The following is a 20,449-nucleotide window of genomic DNA, read 5'->3' on the forward strand; positions in this document are numbered from 1 at the left end:
GTCTGTATATTTGTGTTAAAAAAAATATATGGTTTCGATGTTGCAGGCTCGGCTAGTTCGTAAATAGAACGATAGCTGCACATTAGTCAACTTTCACGTCAGTCATTTCAATCAATTCATGAAGTATATGAAGCCGCTAACTCTATTGGGTGGGTTAAGTACAATATTTTTGGATACTTACTACTGCAGCCAATATAATAATTCCAGAGATGACTCCCACAACGATACCAGCTATGACGCCAGCGTCGCGGCCATTGTTCGAGATTCCAGTAGTAGTCTTTGGTGTTTCTGGAATACCTATAATGATACAAATGAAATAATAAGAAAAATTGACAAAAATTGTTTGTTACTCTACAGCACGTAAGTAATTTGTTCTCATAATTAATATTAAAATTTATGCACGTATTTACAACGTGATATTCAGGGTATTTAATTTTAATGTTGTATTAGGTCTTTACAAGCGATTTTGAATTGCTTGTACAAACAAAAAAAAATATAAATGATGTTGTGCTGCAGAGAACAATGACCAATACAATTACAAATAAAAATGTTATTAACAGTAAACAATAGATACCTCCACCTGAACGTCTCTAAAAAGCGTGTAAAATAGTGATTACTCAAATGTTAAATATATCATTACAATAAACGTAGGTATTATTAATTTTTATTATCACACAAGGAATGCGCCTCTTCGTATTAAATTCAAAGACCACATATAAACACTGAGCATGGTCAATGTATATTTTTAATTAAATATGCAATGACGTATGTATGCATTATTATATACAAATATTACAGCGCAACATATATAGCAAACTTTTCACAATGAAAGAATGAAACAAGTTATCGCCGTAATAAGATAAAGCTGATGTAGATGTTATAACCAGACTGCACAGGTCGATCTATTTACAGAATGTCAATGGATCGTGCCAACTCATACTGGTTTCTCTTCTCTTAACACTTTAACCTATATTCCTATATTTCATTTAAAATAGCCGCACAATACTATAGTACTAGAAAAAGGAAACATTGTTTATGTACAAAATATATGTTTGTGTATATCGTATCTCTATTCTTAGTATTCGACGTAAGCATTTTTTCTAAATATTTTTTTCTATTTACTTTAATAACAAAGTTGTTATGTGGTTACGTCGTCTTAGACTGTAATACAAGTTCTCTAGAACAGACAATAATAAATGATTACTTCATGTAAATACAGGATACAGTCCGTCTATTCTAACTTAATTAAAAAAATACTTCAGCTGCTATAGTTTATTACACTGTCACTTTAAAGTAATAAATTATTATTAAAATTATAATGAATAAAGTAATCAATTAATATACTATTATAGGTGACCTTAAAACCACAGGAATAATTTCAGAGAAATATCTAAACTTGAATATAAAACCAAAGGAATATTGGAATAAGTTAATATGATAAAGAAATTAATTTTTTGACAATTTTGTTATTAGTTAGATACAATATAATACAAATTATGCAGTTGTTAGTTGACATTCACATAAATTAGCAGAAAAAATACACAACATGCACCCAGTTCAGGTCGAATCTGTGTGTCTTCACATACTAATACAATATAACGTTTACTTTGAAGAAAATACTAAAATAAAAATACTTTACCCTCATTTAAATTTCTGAGTTCATCTGGCAAATACGCGAGACTGATTTTGTCGAAATTATAACGTGATTCTTCAATGGGCGTTTCGGTGATATCGGGTATCCTTTCCAAAGCGATTCCCTTCTGATACAGATCAATGTATTCTTGATTTCTATTCTTTAAATCTCGCCTATCCTTTTCCCAATAAACCATTATTGGCTTTTCGGTTTTGGCCGACGATGATGTCTCTGGTTTCTCTTGCTTCTCTGTAGTAGTATCCTCACTATCAACCACTGCACGTGTTATCTTCGCAAAAAGGCCTATTAGCCTTTCTCCTTTTAAATTCACCATATGTATAGAGATAACGCTTGAATGATTCACATTCAAAATAATTCGTCTTAGTGTAAACTAGTTGTTTGGCATGCCCTGTAAATCAGTCAACGAATCCGAATTTGAAGACACACAGATATATTTTTACATTCACAATTAATTTAAAGTTAATCGATTGGTGTAATGCTTGTTAATGTTTGTTTTATGCGCCCAACGCCAATTTTATATGATATACCCTTATCAGATGGGATGATAACAGATACCCCGTCATAACGCAATCCGATTAAATTATGCGGCGTTTGAAAGTTTTTTTTTTGTTTAATGTGAGACAGAAACATTTAATCTATATTAACAGAAGGTCATAATAAAATTACATTCACTTTTTGTGTTTAACATCCAACTTATAACCTCAAACTCCGCAATATTTAACGAATTCCAAGCATAAGGTGGTTTAGGAAAAAGGAAAAGGATCAACAAAAACTGAACAGCACTTAATACTCACTGGTTACAGGTTTTTCTTCGATAACTACAGTCGCTTTAGTACTAGTAATCGGTTTTTGCACGTCCACATCTTGTTTTATCGAATCTGTAGATGTATTTATAAATTATACTTATGAAATTATTCCGTATAAGTTAACCTTGTTTATTGTTGTATAAATTAATATCGTTTAATTTAGGAATGTGTCCGATGGAATGCCGTAACCACTGTCGCACATACGTCTCGCGCGAGGACACACAACGAAATGAGGTGAGGTGAGGTAGGTAGGGGCAGGTCGCAAACGAAAAACTCGTACGCCAATGACGTTGCATTACGGTTTCTTGCTGTCACTTTAACTAAATGCGATCCGGCTGACAGACTCAGTTTAAAACGCGAGGTTAATATTTTTTTTATGGATGTCTTTCTCGTATTGTGTTTAAATCTTTCATTGTTTCTTAGCTTAATCAAATAATTTACCTTATCCGAATAATTAATGTAGATTGAATAATCCGATATCATACTTATTTTTAAAATCTTAACTTGATATTTATCACTAAAGTAGGTAGGAAAATTATTAGATATTACATTGTAATTATTTATTATAATAAAACATAGTTATAAAAAAACGGACTAGTTTAAATTTTACCATGGCAATAGTTTTGGAACATATTTAATTTAATAATTACTTTGAATAGAGTTCATTGTATTGATATCACATCTTGAAGTGCAATATATGAATAAATACGAATAATAAAAGGTTAATCATAGCATGGCTCAGACGTAGATTTGAACACCCAAATTGTCGTCATATACGCTGACTGCCGGATCGCTCTTAAATTGACTAACAAAAGGTGGCGTGATGTTATGACGTCACCTCACCTTATTCGCCAACTGCATGGCTTGGTTAGTGAGCGCCGCGCCGTTTCGATATCGATTTGAGTTAATTTTAAATGCAATATTATTCAGATCATTACGCAAATAAAGTATAAAAATACTTTTGATGAATATAAAGAAGTCGTTCTTCTAATTCCTATAATAAAACCACTAAATCGTAGTAATGATTTGACATAATGATTATAAATAAACAAGTGACGTGATTAGCGGAAAATACCTAATTTTAGTGAGATAAACGTATTGCAAAAAAACGATAACATTTAATAGGTACCGTCTGTTCCGATAAAATTTAAACATTAAATAGATAATTGAGATACCTACCACTTGAATGAGCATGTAGGTAATAATCTAAGTAAACGTAGGTGTGGATACATTAGTAATGAATTAAGGCAATAAAGGCTGCATCATCGTAGATAAAAAAGAGATTAAACATTCATAAGATCGTATGATGTAGCGTCATTCATGTCCATGACGTCTAATTCATTGGTCACCAAGAAACATACGGTTGGAATATTGGTAGATCTGAAGCGTATGAGTAAATGGATCAATTTAGACATGACTGTTGAGAGTGAAACTGAATCACTGATGTATAGCTTTTTTCTTGAATCTTATTTATTTATTTAGAAAGATTAAGAGTGTAATTTTACAAATTACTATATCTTCACAAATAAACTTACTAAATAAATTTAGCTCATGACACTAATAAAACAATATGTGTAATGTACGTTACAATATTATAACTGTAAAGCAAACAGAAGCTCTATTTGATGATACCTCTCCTATGTAATATTAACTATTTATTAAAGTTCATAAGTTACCTTTAAGTGTATAGATTAAATTAAATTAATATACATCCTCACTTTTAAGGTCTTCAATTTACATATGATTCAGTTTCAACACTGTAATAACAAATAAGGTCTATGACGACTATTTAAAGTGATTTTAAAATATTGTTGACATCAAAAAGCTTTAGGATTTCATATTAGCGTTATTTTCCACTGTACCTATACCTACATTATAAAAATGGACGCAACCACAAAGCATTAGTACGGTGGAAAACTTTTAGAATCAAGTATATCGAAATGATGTGCCAAGGGACATTAAGGGAAGGGTCTATAAATCGGCTTCTACCATAAATAGTAGCAGACACATGTCGAGACTCCTTACACGGTAAAGTGCCTTTCTAGCTAGACGTCCTTGCTGTCACTGTAAGGTCACTAAACTGGGACCAACCCTGCATACTACATTTTTATAGCAATCGATAGTATATGAAACAACAAGGAAAAAATGTTGTTTTTGAATGTACGATAACTAATACTATTTACAACGTAAATATACTGCAGACATTAAATTAGGTAGGCATACAAAGAAATCAGTGATCTCAACCAATTGAATAGTAGTACGATAGTTATTTAATGGTTGATTTTCATCAATTGACACACATTAAACATTATTAACCACTGTAATTGCCATATTGACGTGAAATATGTTTATTGAATCAAAATTTCGGAAATAATTTAAATACGAGTCACTCCTATATAAAGGTTCTGCTTCCGTGTGTTTGTGTCAGAAAGCAAAATTCGTAAAGTAGTGGATGTTTTTACATATACTAGTAGTAATTGTATGTTTTTATGTACCTACTTTTGTCTTGAAATTAAGAACAAGAAATTAATTAAATATTCAATTCCGAAGCACTGAGTTTACATAGTATTTATTATTATATTTATATAGAATATTTTAGCAATGGCTTCACTATATTGTTCAGACTATTTTTCATCGGTATTTTAACTATTATATAAAGTTTGAAACATTTTTCTTTGTATCTACCATATTTCTACTTCATACAACTCGTAGTATAAAAATAAAGCTACTTTGAACAAGTCAGAATGTATGAATGTGGAGAAAATATTTATCACATCAGAACATATTTGTTTGAATTATGTATGTGTGCATATATAATGTAGTATAGTAGTGAGTATGTTAAACACCAATAAGTCAATAAAAGTACATAGGTACATATTTTATGAATACGCCAATTTTTATACTGTTACACTAAAAAACTGTACTGTTATCGTGCCATAATTGGAACAGCTCTAACTTATATTACTGATACGATTAAAGTTTAATCCTGTATAAGATTAAAACATTTCCAATATAATAATAAAATATGAATGTGTTTCAATTGATGATGTCCAAATACCTACTAACATGTACTACATAATTATAGTATTTGCTCAAACGAATCTAATTACATATTTTAATATCAATTATGATATTAATGAATTGTTATATTAAAAATACGGAACATACAACGAACGGAACTATTGGTACATATCTATAAATAAGAAAATTTACACGCATAAAATATAAGAGAATTAACACCAGCATTGTGTATAAAATTTTTATACATATAATAAAATAAATAATAGACGCGATGTCAAATAATATAAAAAATGAAAAAATGTTATAAGTGTTACTTTAAATTTCGGACGTAACATATTTATGTATTACAATTATCTTGGAACCGAACTAAGCCTTCAAATTGTTGGTCATCGCTTCTGTAAATCAAGAACGTCAATTGCTGTAAATGTTATTGGTCCCATTCAATTGTATTTCAATCAACTGATATGAAGTAATATACATTTGATGCTACTACGCTTCCTTTTTAACAGGATCATCTATCTACTGTCATCTATGTACTATGTATATATTATTGGAAAAAGCCATCCAGTATTATAAAATATGTCAAGAGCCATGACTTATTGTTTTGCCGATATTAGTGAGTTTTTCTTATCGCTAGACCAAATTTTCCATGCATCCCATCGCCATCATACCTACGCTAATGTGAGGTACATTAACGTACGCACACGTATGGCTAAAAACAAATGACGGCCTTGTTTACGTTGTCAATATGTGTACAAGTCGAAGCAAGCTAAAAGACTTCAGTATTTTATTTTATGTTCGTTTATCGTTTGTACATAATAAATCATGCAATTTCATGCCAACCCAAGGAATACTTATACTTAATAATTCAAATTCCGACTTAAAACTTAAACACGACTGATGTACATGTATATTCTATTGTTTTCTAATTAGTTTCGATTCTTTTCACTTTTTTAATATTAACCAACACAAACATGGTACTTTTACATTTTACATAGATTTCTATACGGTTATTCTTACAACTAGACTTTCAAACGACATATGCGAAAAATCTATTTCTCACTCGCGGCTTGCTAGGAAAATAATATTCACTTAATTTAAGGAAAAAAATAAGCATTTATTAATTAATCATCATAAAAACCCATTATGGACGCATTTCTGGCTCACTTCAAGTTTTCTTCCTCTTACGCTATTGATTTGTTCACCTGTACGTTTTTCCAGAATGTGACAAACACCATATCATACATATTTTTAACCCATAATGTGTATAACAAGAAGACGGAAGAGATATTGCATTATTCTTTCATCATATGGAGAACGAAACTACATGTAAAATTATGATGAATCATATGAATAATATAATATCTACTTAATGTTATCTATATATCTGATAACATTCTTTAATACATTCGTTTCAAACAAATTCATTCATCGTTTATAAATAAATTATTAAAAAACGTAGAAACAATACAATAGGTACGTCTATTTGTCCATGAGCAAATACCATGGAATAAATCATGTAATACATGATGCCATTAATGGAATACCATTCATGGGTTCTATTAGATCCTAAAAGTTAGCAACTATATATTTGATATCAAAAATAGGTAAGTTATTACAAATTTACTCAACTATACAGCCAGATAGAAGGCGTTCACCTGTCACGTGACCACTGACTGACCGGCTAATAGCGTTCGTAATAGGAAATCACTAGGCAGTTCGGTTTAACCATATACTGCCTGGGAATAAGAGTTTATAATACACCCGCAGAGTTAAATAATTCCGCATACTTTATTAAAGACACTTAGTATAAGTACAACATAATGTCGAAAATTGTTGACGGACGAATTAATATTCCACACTACATTGGTCGCGTACTTGCACCACTGTATGTCGGAATCATTAGAATGTGTATTCTGAATATCAATAGCACATCAGCTGTTTCTTCAAAGTCATTGTCCTATTTTAACAATAATGAAAATTGTACTCACTGTCTTCGACGCACATCTGGTTATCCGGGAGCAGTCGTAAACCATTAGGGCAAGCGCAAGAAACACGCGGTGCATGGGCTCCTATCCTTGGTGCTGGAAGGCAGAGGTGAGAGCAGTGTCCGTTGACAGCGGCGCAGTGGTTAACGCCATCCGGTTGACGATAGGGATGGTAGACGTGGATGACCATCGGATTTTGAAGCTGATAACCATACAATATTTACGTTATCTTTTTTTTTATAAAATAAAAATACAAATATTGTTATCGTTAAGTATACAGTTGTCATTTTTAAGTATACAATAATAATAATCTTTATTTAAATAATGTAATAAATTATTCATGAATGAAACAAGTAGTACTACAATTGTACATAGTAGTATAGTAAAACGTACGAGATTAGATAACTAAATTATAATTTAATAACTATTTTTTTTTTCATTAATGTGTCATCAATATGGTAAAACCTAATTGCAAAATAAATGATTGATATGGAATTGCCGGAAACATCGCAAAACATACAAATGCAAAACCGTAGCTAAAAAGGGAAAGTGCAAACTGAAAAGTAGCAGCCAAATTGCTAACAAAATTGATTTATTCTCTCGTATCTCAGATTTTTTTATAAATTATTTTTCCCGTTTAATTAATTTAATACGCTTTATAAAATATTTTAGGTTGTATAGATTATAAAGTTACATCTATTAAGTTAATTTTACAATATTTTTTAGTTAATGCATTTATTAATATTAGTGTGATATATTTTTTTAATATATGAGGCATCCACATATATTTTAACGAATACGGTCTTTTATGATTATCACTTACCGTATGTGTGGATGTAACAGCTTCAACATCTTTTCCATTGAACTTGTTAGCGCGATACACTGCTGTCTTGTCCCAATCGGTCCAATACACCCAATCTTCAAATGTGGTGATGGAGAACGGATGACGAAGTACATCCGTCGAGTACAGGATAACGCGACGACCTGATCCATCGTAGTTGCACGAGGATATCGTGTTCAGTTTGGCATCCACCTTTGGTCGAAATAATCAACATTATAAGTAATTATAAGAACAAACATTATTATAAAATAATAGAGACCAGGGAAAATAAATATGTCGGAAAATCTTTGAGTACTAGCAATGCTACAGCAATTAGAGCGCGCGAAAGTGCATTTCTCCATAGTCAATAGAGTCGTAGTTGAAATGCAAAAAGTTTCTATTCAACATTTATACGTATAGTATACTATCCTATAAGATTATCGCACGCAATGCGAATGGGCACCATAGACTACAATAACCTCTTGGCAATGGCAGAAAAAAGAATTCATACAAAATTCATATATACCATATCAATGATATGGTACTTATATGTGAATTTTGTATGGATTTGATGGATCTGTTGCCTACGTCTTTTGCAGAAATTATTATATTGTTAGCCTCTACAAAAAATACAGGTAGTAAGATTGTTTAGATCACTATAAAGCTTTATTACCCTCTAGTTAATTTAAAAACTATTCCGGTATTCTATCGTTCATTATGTTGACGATAGGATGATTAGCCATTGACGTCATCATATGATCAGTCACGTCTGACAAAGAGTAATATATCTTCGATATAATAAAAAACATGTATAATTATAATCAGTTATCTGAAAAACGTGGCTCGTAGTAATAAATTAACTTGATATCGTTACATCAATCAATTCTTTGTTGATACTCTTAATATTTCCATCGTGTTTTTAGGGTTCGGTGCCAAAAAGTTAAAAAGTACGTTTTAACGGTATCACTGGTCTAGCCGTTTGGCATATTGCCTTACTTTCAATTATTGTGAATCGATAAATACTTAAATTCATGAGTACGATCGTTTGTATTGGTCTGTCTTCTCTATGCATACAGCGTTCGAAATAACAATACAAACAATCATACTCATAAATACGTTTGTGCGGTTGGAGGAATCTAACCCTCACCATCGGAAGTTAGGTGATGTGCTAAACCGCTTGACCACCGAGGCCGTCGAAGATTAGGATGAGATATTGTCCTGGCTACTGCTGCTTCATCTATTCCTATTCTACTTGTCTGTATTTACAATATTAAAATTTGAGACGCTACAGTTTTATTACATTTTATTGTAATCTTTCATTGAATCAATATGTTACATTGATTTGTAGTTGATATCAACTAGTGGTCGGTCACGTCCGGCAAGTTTTTATTAGTTATTTTGCTAAATTTGTATAATTACTTCATAGATTACAGTTATCAGAGGGTAAAAAAGTTGGCAGTAATCAATTAATTTCATATCGTCTTATCAATCTATTCTTTGTTTCTTCTCATCAATCAATTCCTTAAGCTTAATTTACATTACGAAAACTTTCTCTTATCATACAGGAAATTAATTTGATAATGGAAGATGCATTATCAAACTTTTTTTATGAATAATAATAAAATGGTGCACTGTCTTGTGTTAACGCCGGTACGGTTTCAGTGAGCATCGAGTCTATAGTGGCGATATCACCAGGAATTAACAACAATGTTCCATGTCCACATGTTTCCCCTCTGGTGAATTTATTACGATAGGTTAACTGACCTGACTGATCCAGTCTTTCAATGGGGTCCTAGTCCCTATTCCTGACAACCCTCTCCCTCTATTATTACACTAGTTTTCTGTTTAGTTTTTTTTTTTCTTCATTTCAACTATCAGTCAGGAGGATAAATCCTATCTATTACAAATATAAATAATAAATAATATAGGTAAAGATAACGTGTACAGTACACGAAAAATACCATCTTGTTAACATCCTTCAAGGTTCGGAAGTGAGTTAAAAAGAGGCGAGTTTAATTGTTATAAATAAAAATAAGCGTTATTACCCAATACACTCGTTTGCGTACAAGGTCCAACGTAAGACCGTTGGGCCACTTCACTTCATAGGAAACGATTGTTTCCCGATGTGAACCGTCCATTCCAGCACGCTCGATCTTCGGCGTCTGTCCCCAATCGGTCCAATACATCCACCTGTGACAAAAACGATTAACATACTATACTATACAAAAGCAAACGATATATGATATCGCGCGAATGTTTAATTTTTATCTATCTATATGAACATTAGCTTATTTTAAATATAGGTTGCCATAATGTTGCTACAATGTCAACTGTATCAATACTCAGTTGTATAAAATCATACAGCTCGTTACTTAAGTTAGTTCGTTTAAACTACAAAGTACATATTTTATATAAGTTACTTAGTTAATATTAGTTACGAGTAAATAGTAGATAACATTCTATAGAAAGTAATCCTCTGATCGTGGAGATAGTATGTATTTGACCCACCGTTCATTTTATTCCTTCCCGTTGATATCCCTTTTAATACAGACTATTCAGTAGTTTATTATTAGAAATTACGGCTTAATAATACAGATAACAAAAATAATAGTAATAGCCGATTCACATTGCGGCAATATTTATGATAATAACAGTTCTTATCAGAAATTGAAAGTAATTTCAATAAATCTTCTGGTTCAGGTCTGATTTTGATATTATAATAATTGATTTATTATGACGCAATTTATATACTATTTTATTTGTTTCAGTTAAGCTCCTGATAATATCACATTGATAAAGTTTAAGCCTGATTTCCTATTCCAATTTATTGATCGATATGAAGTAAAGTAATAATTTTCATTTACACTAACTACTTAATGTACTGATATGCTATCTTTATAATATGTAAATATATGTACATATACCTACTATTTAGTTCTCTTATTCTATATATATATATATATATATATATATATGGTGTATACAATTCTTTTTGAGTAAAGATAAGATTTCAAAGGTAAACAAAAATGTTTTAAGTATGTTTTAGGATAAGTTGTATTAAAAAATAATAATTTAAACTTTTATACAGATATTAAATATTTATACAAGAAAGATAACAATGAAGCGTGGGTAAGTTTGGCATGAACATTAGTCGACCGCAACTCATGAAAGCTTGTAACATCCGGAGCATTACTAAGTGCCTTGGTATTTCAAGCTTAAGACACCGTTCCAGTAACTTTATTATTATGTCTACTTTTAAACCAGACCGTGTATGCAAGAAATCTGCAGCTTAGTTGCGGAACAACAATTAACTAGAAATTGTTCTAACGATTTGAATGAACATTTGTTTACTTAATGGAATTGTATTATTTTGTTTAATTCCGCTACTATTAGCATGTGTTCTCACACATGCTAATCAATCAATTTTCAGTGCGGAAACCTGATCAGCGCTACCAGAAGCACTATGACCTTCCCCATTAGTCATCAAAGTCCGATCGTTATCGAATCTAAGTAAACATAATTTAAGATCACGCTACCGATTCTTTCGCTCGAGTTTTATATAATACTATTCCATAGTTGAGAAAAAACCCGGGCTGATATAATTGCTAGTAACTATATATAGTATCACCTTCATTTTGAAACAATTAGCATACTTGTTTTTTTTTATGTGGAGAAGATCTTCATAGATTCGAACACCCGACCGGGGGAGCCGGTCTTAATGTATAAGTCTTAGTCACGGAAAGTAGTTGCTTCAGTATTTTTTGTTATATATACGCTTATCAGCTATTTATCTGTTTATAATTTGTTATAATGCTTATAGTTCCATAATACCCAATATTGAATCACAATTCTTAAGCTTTTTGTTTATGGATGTCGTAATCGGGTAATATTTATTTATATACAACATTTATACACATTAAATCCCACTTACTAATCCTATAAGCATTTAACAAAGCGTGTACTTTAATCTCTATAATTCTTATAGCAAAAGGAGCAGAATCTATTCTCTTGTTAAATTAACTAGTCAGATTGTTCTGGATCCGGTTTATCAACCAAAACAATTCAAAATTATGTTTGTTTGTGCTATAGTAATTGTATTTAATAAACCTACCCATCAAGTGGGTTTAATGCGATCGCTCTTGGCTCCTCCAGTTGATCCCTGATGAGCACCTTCCTCATATTACCCTGCAAATCCGACAACTCGATGTGGTTCTTCCCGGTGTCTGTCCAGTAAAGGTGGTTGTATATCCAATCCACGGCCAATCCGTCTGATGTGATTAATTGATCACCGATGACGACTGTACGTTGACTACCCTCATCTATTGGTGCTCTAAAATATTGAAACGAAATTCAGTTAACTAATATAATATCAATAAAATTTAAACCTCGTAAAAGCAGTCAGTCGTAGCATAATAAAAAATATACTGTTAAAAATAAATTATGAACAAATCTGTTTAAAAGATAAATTATTTCTCTAAAATTCTCTAAAAGAGACCGAATATTTAAATATCTGGGTTAAATATCTTTTCTTTTATGTTGTGAATGTTGGACGTTTACTTTATTGGATTCTGATTATTTATAATATATATATAATATATATTGAAATCAGTATGGACATGCCATTGAAACAACAGAATTAAAAGAAAAATAATCATTCTGATTTCTCATATCAAAGTAGATAGATGCACAGATAATACGTGAGAGTCTAAACAGACGAATGTATCCAAATGTTTCTTACAAAATTATTAAAAATGTTAATTTTTGTTAAAAAGCTCATGCATTGTATAATAGAAATGGTTCTATAGCAATCTATAAACATTGTTAATGTTGAAGTTACATAATATATTATGTCAGCGGTTTTGACATTTAGATTCCTATGTTATAAAGTATATTACACGGCATATAGTATTAATAACAATATGAATACTGTGGATAGTATAACACCACTATAAAGTATTGCGTATATAAGGTCCCAGTCCTATTAATGTTGAACATCATAATTGTGATATCCCACACCACTCTCTAGCATAACAGGAAAAACGAGAATAGAACTTTGTTTTTCCTGTTCTGTGTAAGTGGAGTACCTTAAGTATTTTACCCTCGAAATCCAATTACTTTGAATTCATTAATATTATTAGATCTTAAGCAACACTGTTTACAAGATACTAAAGGGTTACTCAATAAAATTAATTCTTTGCTTTTATTTTCTAGTAATTAAAGCGTCGTATCGAATGATTTAATACCCTGAAACCCAGACAAAACAAGATCTCGGTGGATTTCAGTTTATTATTGACAGACACTTTGAGGTAAATTACCTAACCACGATCATACCTATAATTCTTTCACAATTACAGGTGCACACGATTTTTTATATTTTTATAAGAAACATTGTATTCGGCCTAGATAACTATGGAATATGATACAAAGGTTGTAGCTATCGCACTATCAAATCTCCCAACAGCAATACAAGCTGATTATATACGCTGCTAATATACGCAAATAAGCTGATATATATACGCTACGTAGGCAAATCGCGTCGCAACTTGCAATCTCTTTAAATCCGTCTTCATACAAAATAAGGTTCCCTACTCGATTCAAATTTATTTGTGTAAAGGTAAAGCGACATTAGGTGTTACCAATTTTATGTATTGTTTTAGCAGGACATAAATACATTTCATACTCCATTACTAATTTTGACGCGATTAATATCCGCATATTTGAACTTGATAAATTAAATTAGTCAATTACTCACTTGTAGATTTTCTCATCTGCGACATCGCTCCAAAATATCATTCCAGTTCTGAAAACGTAATCCAATGCTGTCGCCGATTTTGTGTCATTAACAATGGCTACCATCTCATGATGGTCAAGACTGATCTTGCGAATGTCGAAACGTCTAGCGAATAACAGAGATGGGTGGCCTTCTGTCGCTTTACACCTTGTACGTTCGCGGGGGTCTCGAGCATAGCCAGCGTGGCACTCACATTTGAATGTGCCTTTCTCGTTGATACACATTTGAGAACAGGCACCTGGGTCGGCACATTCGTCGATATCTGAAAAGACGTCATTTTCTTATAAATAAATATTATTGGCTATACACAGCAACAGCTAGTCCCAAACTAAGCTGAGCTGCAGTTGTAGGGTGCGATTAGGCAGTGAAATTACAGAATAAGAGCCATAACATCTTTCCCACATCTGGCAGTCCACTAGGTTGATAACACAGGAGCGGTATGACGGGCGTAACGTGATGTACGTTGTTCTTTTCATGTCTGGCGACGATTAACGCTTGCCATCAGGTGTGCGTTAAGAAACTAGCAAAGTGGACCGTGCTAAATTATTGTTAATATTACATATATATACCGAAAGGTTAGCTTGTGGAGACTGCCGTAACTCATTAAACTTATCTTTTGTACCAGTGTTATTGTGCAATAAAGAATAAATAAATAATTTGCTAATAGAAACTGGAGTATCAGTGTAAAGTTCTTAATCCTATTTACTAGTATTATTGGAAATTTGTGTAGTTCGTTAGTTCAAACGGCAATGTCAGTTTACAAACAACCTCTGTTTTGTGAATGACCGGAGGCGAATTGGTTGTCTATTTCATTGAATTGGTTCTGACATATTTCTGTTGAATTCACCTACAATAATATTATGTTATCATAAATTCGGAAATTTCAAAACTACAATGTTGTCAGGGTCGCGATAAAAAACTAATATCTCAAATTCAATTTTTTCCTATTTTCCATTGATCTAAAGGATCAATAAACATCTATCTGAAGTACACATAGGTTCCATCCTCAACGATTTGAATCAAATATTATGTTAGAATTAATTACTAGTGCAGACTGCATCTTACATACCATATCGCACATTTATAAGTCAGATTTCATCTAGACTATTCATGATTTTAGTCCATGTTGTACCGGAAAACTTGATCCTGACATAATATAACAGTAAGCCATATTTGTTCATAAAATTCTTCCGATGTTAATCTCGAATATCATGTTAAAGTTGTAAGGAAAATGCTCCCAAAAATTTAAACTGTATTGTGTATGTAATGACAATATGTTGAATGTCTTGTTAACCTTTGATATTTTAAACAACTAAAGCTAAACATAGGTTATGTACATATATAGTTTATTAAATAGATACCAATTGAGAAAACAAATAAGATATTATGGGTAAGAAAGCCCTATTTAAATACATCAATTATGTATAATCGATCCAATTTAAGTTGACCACCGCGTACTAAGAAAAACACAAAATAAATTCTACTATATTTCATTTAAATAGATTGGTACACACTCGAGGCCATCACACTAATTCTAATACCAAAAATACTTCTTCATTATGTGTTAAACTGACATATCATTGTAACATGTCCCTAAGGACAACCTATGTCTAGATGTGGGTGTCATTTTCCTGAATGGAAGTAATACACTAAATACCTACAAATATTTATTACTCACCTTCACATGTCCTGTTGTCTATAAGCTTGTATCCTTTATTACAATCGCAGTAGTATCCAACGGGTGTATCGACACAGAGTTGCGTGCATCCGCCATTGTTCTTTTCACATTCGTTCTCCCCGCACTTGTCTCTTGGCTCGTCTTCGAAGTTTGGACAGTCCGGTTTTTTGTCACATAGCTTCGATAAAGGAATGCACATTCCTCCGCCACAGTCGAATTCTGTCTTCTTGTCACAAACAGGCTTCGCACGGGCTGTAGAATTGAAAATATTCAATTTTTATAAATTGATATACTATATATCTACATCATTTATAAAAGCTAATGATTCCTAGTATTAGGAATCATTAGCTTTTATAAACATATTCCTAGCACTAATTAGAATATATAATTATTAAATTTAATTTGAATAAATGAATTACGTAGTTACCTATATACGTATATAAAAAAATGCAGTTAAGTAACTTGTTAATGAAAGGTATTTACAGACACCAGTATACTAGTCAGTTCATAAAACTTACTGCAATTAAATTCATCACTGCCATCAGGACAGTCCTTATCCCCGTTACAATACAACGCTCCTGGGATGCAGCTGTGGTCTTTACATTGGAACTGGTCCAATCGACATGTAACGTTTCCTCTACAGAGTTCCAGTGCTTCATCATCACCGCCTGGACAGTCACGATCACCGTCACATACCCACGCTCTGTGCACGCAAGTCATGCGGTCACGGCACTCGAACTCGGTTGACAAGCATGGTGATGTAGTCTTCGGTGTGGTTGCGCATTCCTGAAAAAAAAGAACATACTCTTTTATAATCTATACTAATAAACTGTACTTTAAATGTAATAATTTCTTGAAATGTATAGGGTATACCTAAATTTGTTGGTGGACAAAACTACCGGGAATCTTATTGATTTTAATTATAAACGCGAATGTTTGTAAGTTTCTATACTTATGTTGGATGTTTGTTACTCTTACACGTAAAAACTACTGACCGGATTTTGATGAAACTTTACAATACTATAGCTTATACATCAGAATAACATATAGGCTATAAATATCACGCGGGCGAAAGCGCGGGCACAGCTAGTGAATATATAATGCTTAAACCAAAAATACGTATTTGTTGTATTATATGAATGCTAAATAAACTGATAGCACATTCGATCAAAAGCCACGTTAGAGTAATAGACAACTCACTGTAAAGTATGGCATCAGCGGGATTAAAATATGCATTTTTTTACTATTTACATTATTCTGTAGATCCAAACAAAGTAAAACAAGTTGTTACTGCATAGTAGAATTGGTAAATTACCTAGTTTATACTTTTTACCCGATTCAATAGCAATCTTGGAAGTGAAATACGAAACTGCAATTATAAAATATCATGATAATTCAATAGTTTTTTTTATTATTTCATACCACCAGGTGTTAATCTCTGTCAACTGTTAGTTTCCTATTGTATACAGCTGAGAATAAATCCTTAATATGAGCAGAAAGTGTTTCTAAGTTTGTATGTGTATTTATGCATCATGAAAAATCTCTCAGTGCTCGTAAGTACGCTCTGGTTACCCTATCCTTAGATAGAAATTACATCCATTACATAAAATTCCTTTCATCATATGTAGTTTATAAACAAAAAACTTTTTAAATATATTATTAACGATGGTTGGATATTATTATACGTGGCAATAATTTGAATTAATCATAGATGCTTTCATAATATATGTCAGTGTTGTTTTGTAGGCGAAAATAGTAAATGCCATAACTGCGCAAACGATACGATTATGGACTGTACAACATGGTAATTATACGAGGGATAAATTGGGAGTGTTCCAAATGAATATTGAGACACGAAAATATTTCCATCCAACGAGTGCCTTCTGGGAATACGGGGGCGTATGAAAGAACAAATAAAATATACCTAATCAAATGTTTCGTTATATAAACAAATCATTCGGTCGAATCGAGTAGGAAATGTTTGCAACAAAATTGATGTTGTGTATAAATATGGTGTATTTTATTTACATACATATTTCAAAAACAAAAATTATAGCTTTTTTCTATAAAGGGAGGTAAATGAATAGGTGTAAAATAATAGCAAAAATATTTTAAATCATTATATAAATCAATATCTAATGGATTGTTTATTTGACACTTAGCTCTATTTAATTAGGTTCTAACTTGCCAGTAATAGTAGTCTAGTCACTGTGAATTAAGCATAAAAATATTAAATTTAAACAACACGAGGTCTATGTCCCGGGCAGCAAGTTTTGGGAGCGGAAATTCGAACTTAGCAGATGAATACACTTCTCATTATTAAAGCATCTTTAACTACTTGACCTTGACATCAAGTAAATTATTTGTGTTTCATGTATTTGAAAATACCACAATAAATGTATGCAAAAATAGGGACGGCGGGGAAGTCCTAGGGGGACGGATTTTTTTGTTTTTGCTCCGCTTCGAAAAAATTAAGACCCGAGGTTGCTACCTTCTCTCACTTTTCAACCAAAACACAGCTTACGAAGCAAGCTGCTTGACAGCTAAAATTAGCGAGACTGAGGTATTCACGTAGAATACTTTCAACAAAGTATGCCTCGCTAAACCTTTTTTTATTTATTTAGGTAAAATATGACACAAATAATAAATTTTACACAATATTGAATAGAAAAACTATATATTTTTTAAATTGTTACCACCATCATAAATTATAGTAACAATATATATATTTAAGTTCTTACTAGGGCATACCAAATTAATGTCAATATCATTAAAATACGTGTTATATTATTGCACAAGTCTATATATACATAAGTGAACGTTGACCAGCGTTTGTGCGACATCTGGTGGTAGCAAATACAAAAGCCTTTGCATATTATTCCGTTATGAAAATAATAAAATAAAGTAACTCACCAATTCGTCACTTCCATCTGGACAGTCTATATCACCGTCACAACGCCATCTAGCAGATATGCAATGGCCATCCGCACAAGAGAAATGCGTGTGAGGTTGGCACGTAGGTGTCGGACACTTGACTTCATCGCTTTCATCACCGCAATCATCATCACCATCGCATACCCATCGCTGTTGTATACATTTCCCATTCCCGCATGTGAATTCATCAGAACGACATGTTTCATCTGGTCATATAAAATTTCATTGTTATTTTAGTCTTGACTATTCATAATGTAATTAAATAACGTTTATCTTCTTATTTCAATTCTGAGATATGCTACGAGTTGAAAATTGCAAACTGTCTCTATATATCTAACGGTATGTTTGTTACTTTTTCAAAGGCTTAACAGTTCTAAATGTAATATTACTAGGATATAAATTGTATCATATCAGGTCGGCCTGTTTAATGTCAAAAATGCAAGAGTAAATGAATGAATAACGTTTTTTTACCTAACTCTAATTTGTTATCGCAAAATTATAGAGAAAAACTGGTAAAAAAGTGATAATTTTGCCAATCTATTCCGGAATAAAGTAACTGCGCCGGTTTTTGTTTTATTTACGGCGGAAGTTTAATGTTTTTGATGTATACTTCGGATGCAGTGGACATAAATATTCATATTGCATACATGTTACACATTATAACCGTAAATGGGATATATTCCTTGCTGCAGAAAACCTCATATTTTTATATATATTGAGTAATATTAGGCTTACAATATAAAATATTACATACAGCTCTACCTGGATTGTAATTCAAGCATAAATTAAATTAAAACATGCATGTGATATGAACTAATAAAAAATATGTATAAATGTTAATATATGACCCGATGAAAATATTCAATGCACTGATAATATAAATAAATTAGTTTTGTTTCTCGGAATCTTTTATAAGAATATGCAAAGGAAAATAAAACCGTAGCAAAGGTATAATTGGTGTCTTGAGGAAACCACGACACAGAATTGACTTATTATTTCATTTTCTAGCAGTTCATTTTAAAACTTGGCTCTGTTACATGCTTTTTTTCTTAAATATTATAAAGATTCTCTGGAACATTTAGATAAAGTAGTTTTCTTACTGCTATGTCCTACTAAGCTGGACTGAATAAGTGTCTATTATTATATATAGGCATTATTAAAAAGTATTATATCAACAATAAATAATAAATTAAGTTATAACATAATCATGGCGATTCTTCCAGGGAGGGACCTAAGGAATCTCGCGCGTGTTAGTGTACACACGCAACGTCATCGCTCACGCTTCAGGGCGGGTCGGACCAGTGCGGGTAGATAAGAATTTATAGACGGATGAGCCGGGCGTTGATAGAATACAGAGTGTTTGGTTGGGGTGGGACCCCCAATGATTGATTGATACTGCCGAAGCCGAAGAGGAATAGTTAAACATCGACTCCATCAAAGGATCAAAAACGTAGGTAAACTTTGTTTCTTCCAATACATTACCATCGATCAATTAGACCATTAGACTAAAGATATAGTGGCATCGTAATAATAATTATATACACGCATTGGGAATATGTTTGATTTGTAATACGCATTATATTAATTGAAGCCATGCTCTTTGTTCTAGTTATATGACCTTAAGTTAAGATAATAATGTGGGACGAAATCATGCAAATTTCGTACATAGATATCATGATTGATAATAAACCAATTTTAAATTTATAGTAGGTATTTGTTTCAAGTTTATCATGATACAAAAGAACTAAAACATAAAT

General features: G+C 31.9%; 1 protein-coding gene across 11 annotated transcripts in view; it reads right to left on the minus strand.

The window, feature by feature from the left end:
- LOC131843472 (very low-density lipoprotein receptor) overlaps positions 1 to 20,449 on the minus strand; it is a 188,509-nt gene that overhangs the window by 3,202 nt on the left and 164,858 nt on the right. For 10 of the 11 annotated variants that reach the window (XM_059192129.1, XM_059192130.1, XM_059192137.1 and 7 more), the window contains 10 exons: positions 18,672 to 18,898; positions 16,277 to 16,544; positions 15,759 to 16,010; positions 14,042 to 14,342; positions 12,401 to 12,619; positions 10,335 to 10,479; positions 8,293 to 8,502; positions 7,473 to 7,671; positions 2,449 to 2,532; positions 182 to 297 (listed from right to left, as the gene is read on the minus strand). In XM_059192129.1, the coding sequence (XP_059048112.1) occupies positions 182 to 297; positions 2,449 to 2,532; positions 7,473 to 7,671; positions 8,293 to 8,502; positions 10,335 to 10,479; positions 12,401 to 12,619; positions 14,042 to 14,342; positions 15,759 to 16,010; positions 16,277 to 16,544; positions 18,672 to 18,898 (2,021 nt within the window). Of the gene's footprint in view, positions 1 to 181; positions 298 to 1,817; positions 2,043 to 2,448; positions 2,533 to 7,472; positions 7,672 to 8,292; positions 8,503 to 10,334; positions 10,480 to 12,400; positions 12,620 to 14,041; positions 14,343 to 15,758; positions 16,011 to 16,276; positions 16,545 to 18,671; positions 18,899 to 20,449 lie in introns of those variants that run through there. The other variant, XM_059192136.1, reaches the window with a different exon arrangement.

The sequence above is a fragment of the Achroia grisella genome, unplaced genomic scaffold (assembly GCF_030625045.1).
Source record: "Achroia grisella isolate CSIRO2021 unplaced genomic scaffold, CSIRO_AGI_Agris_v1 utg308, whole genome shotgun sequence".
Classification (NCBI taxonomy): Eukaryota; Metazoa; Arthropoda; class Insecta; order Lepidoptera; family Pyralidae; genus Achroia; species Achroia grisella.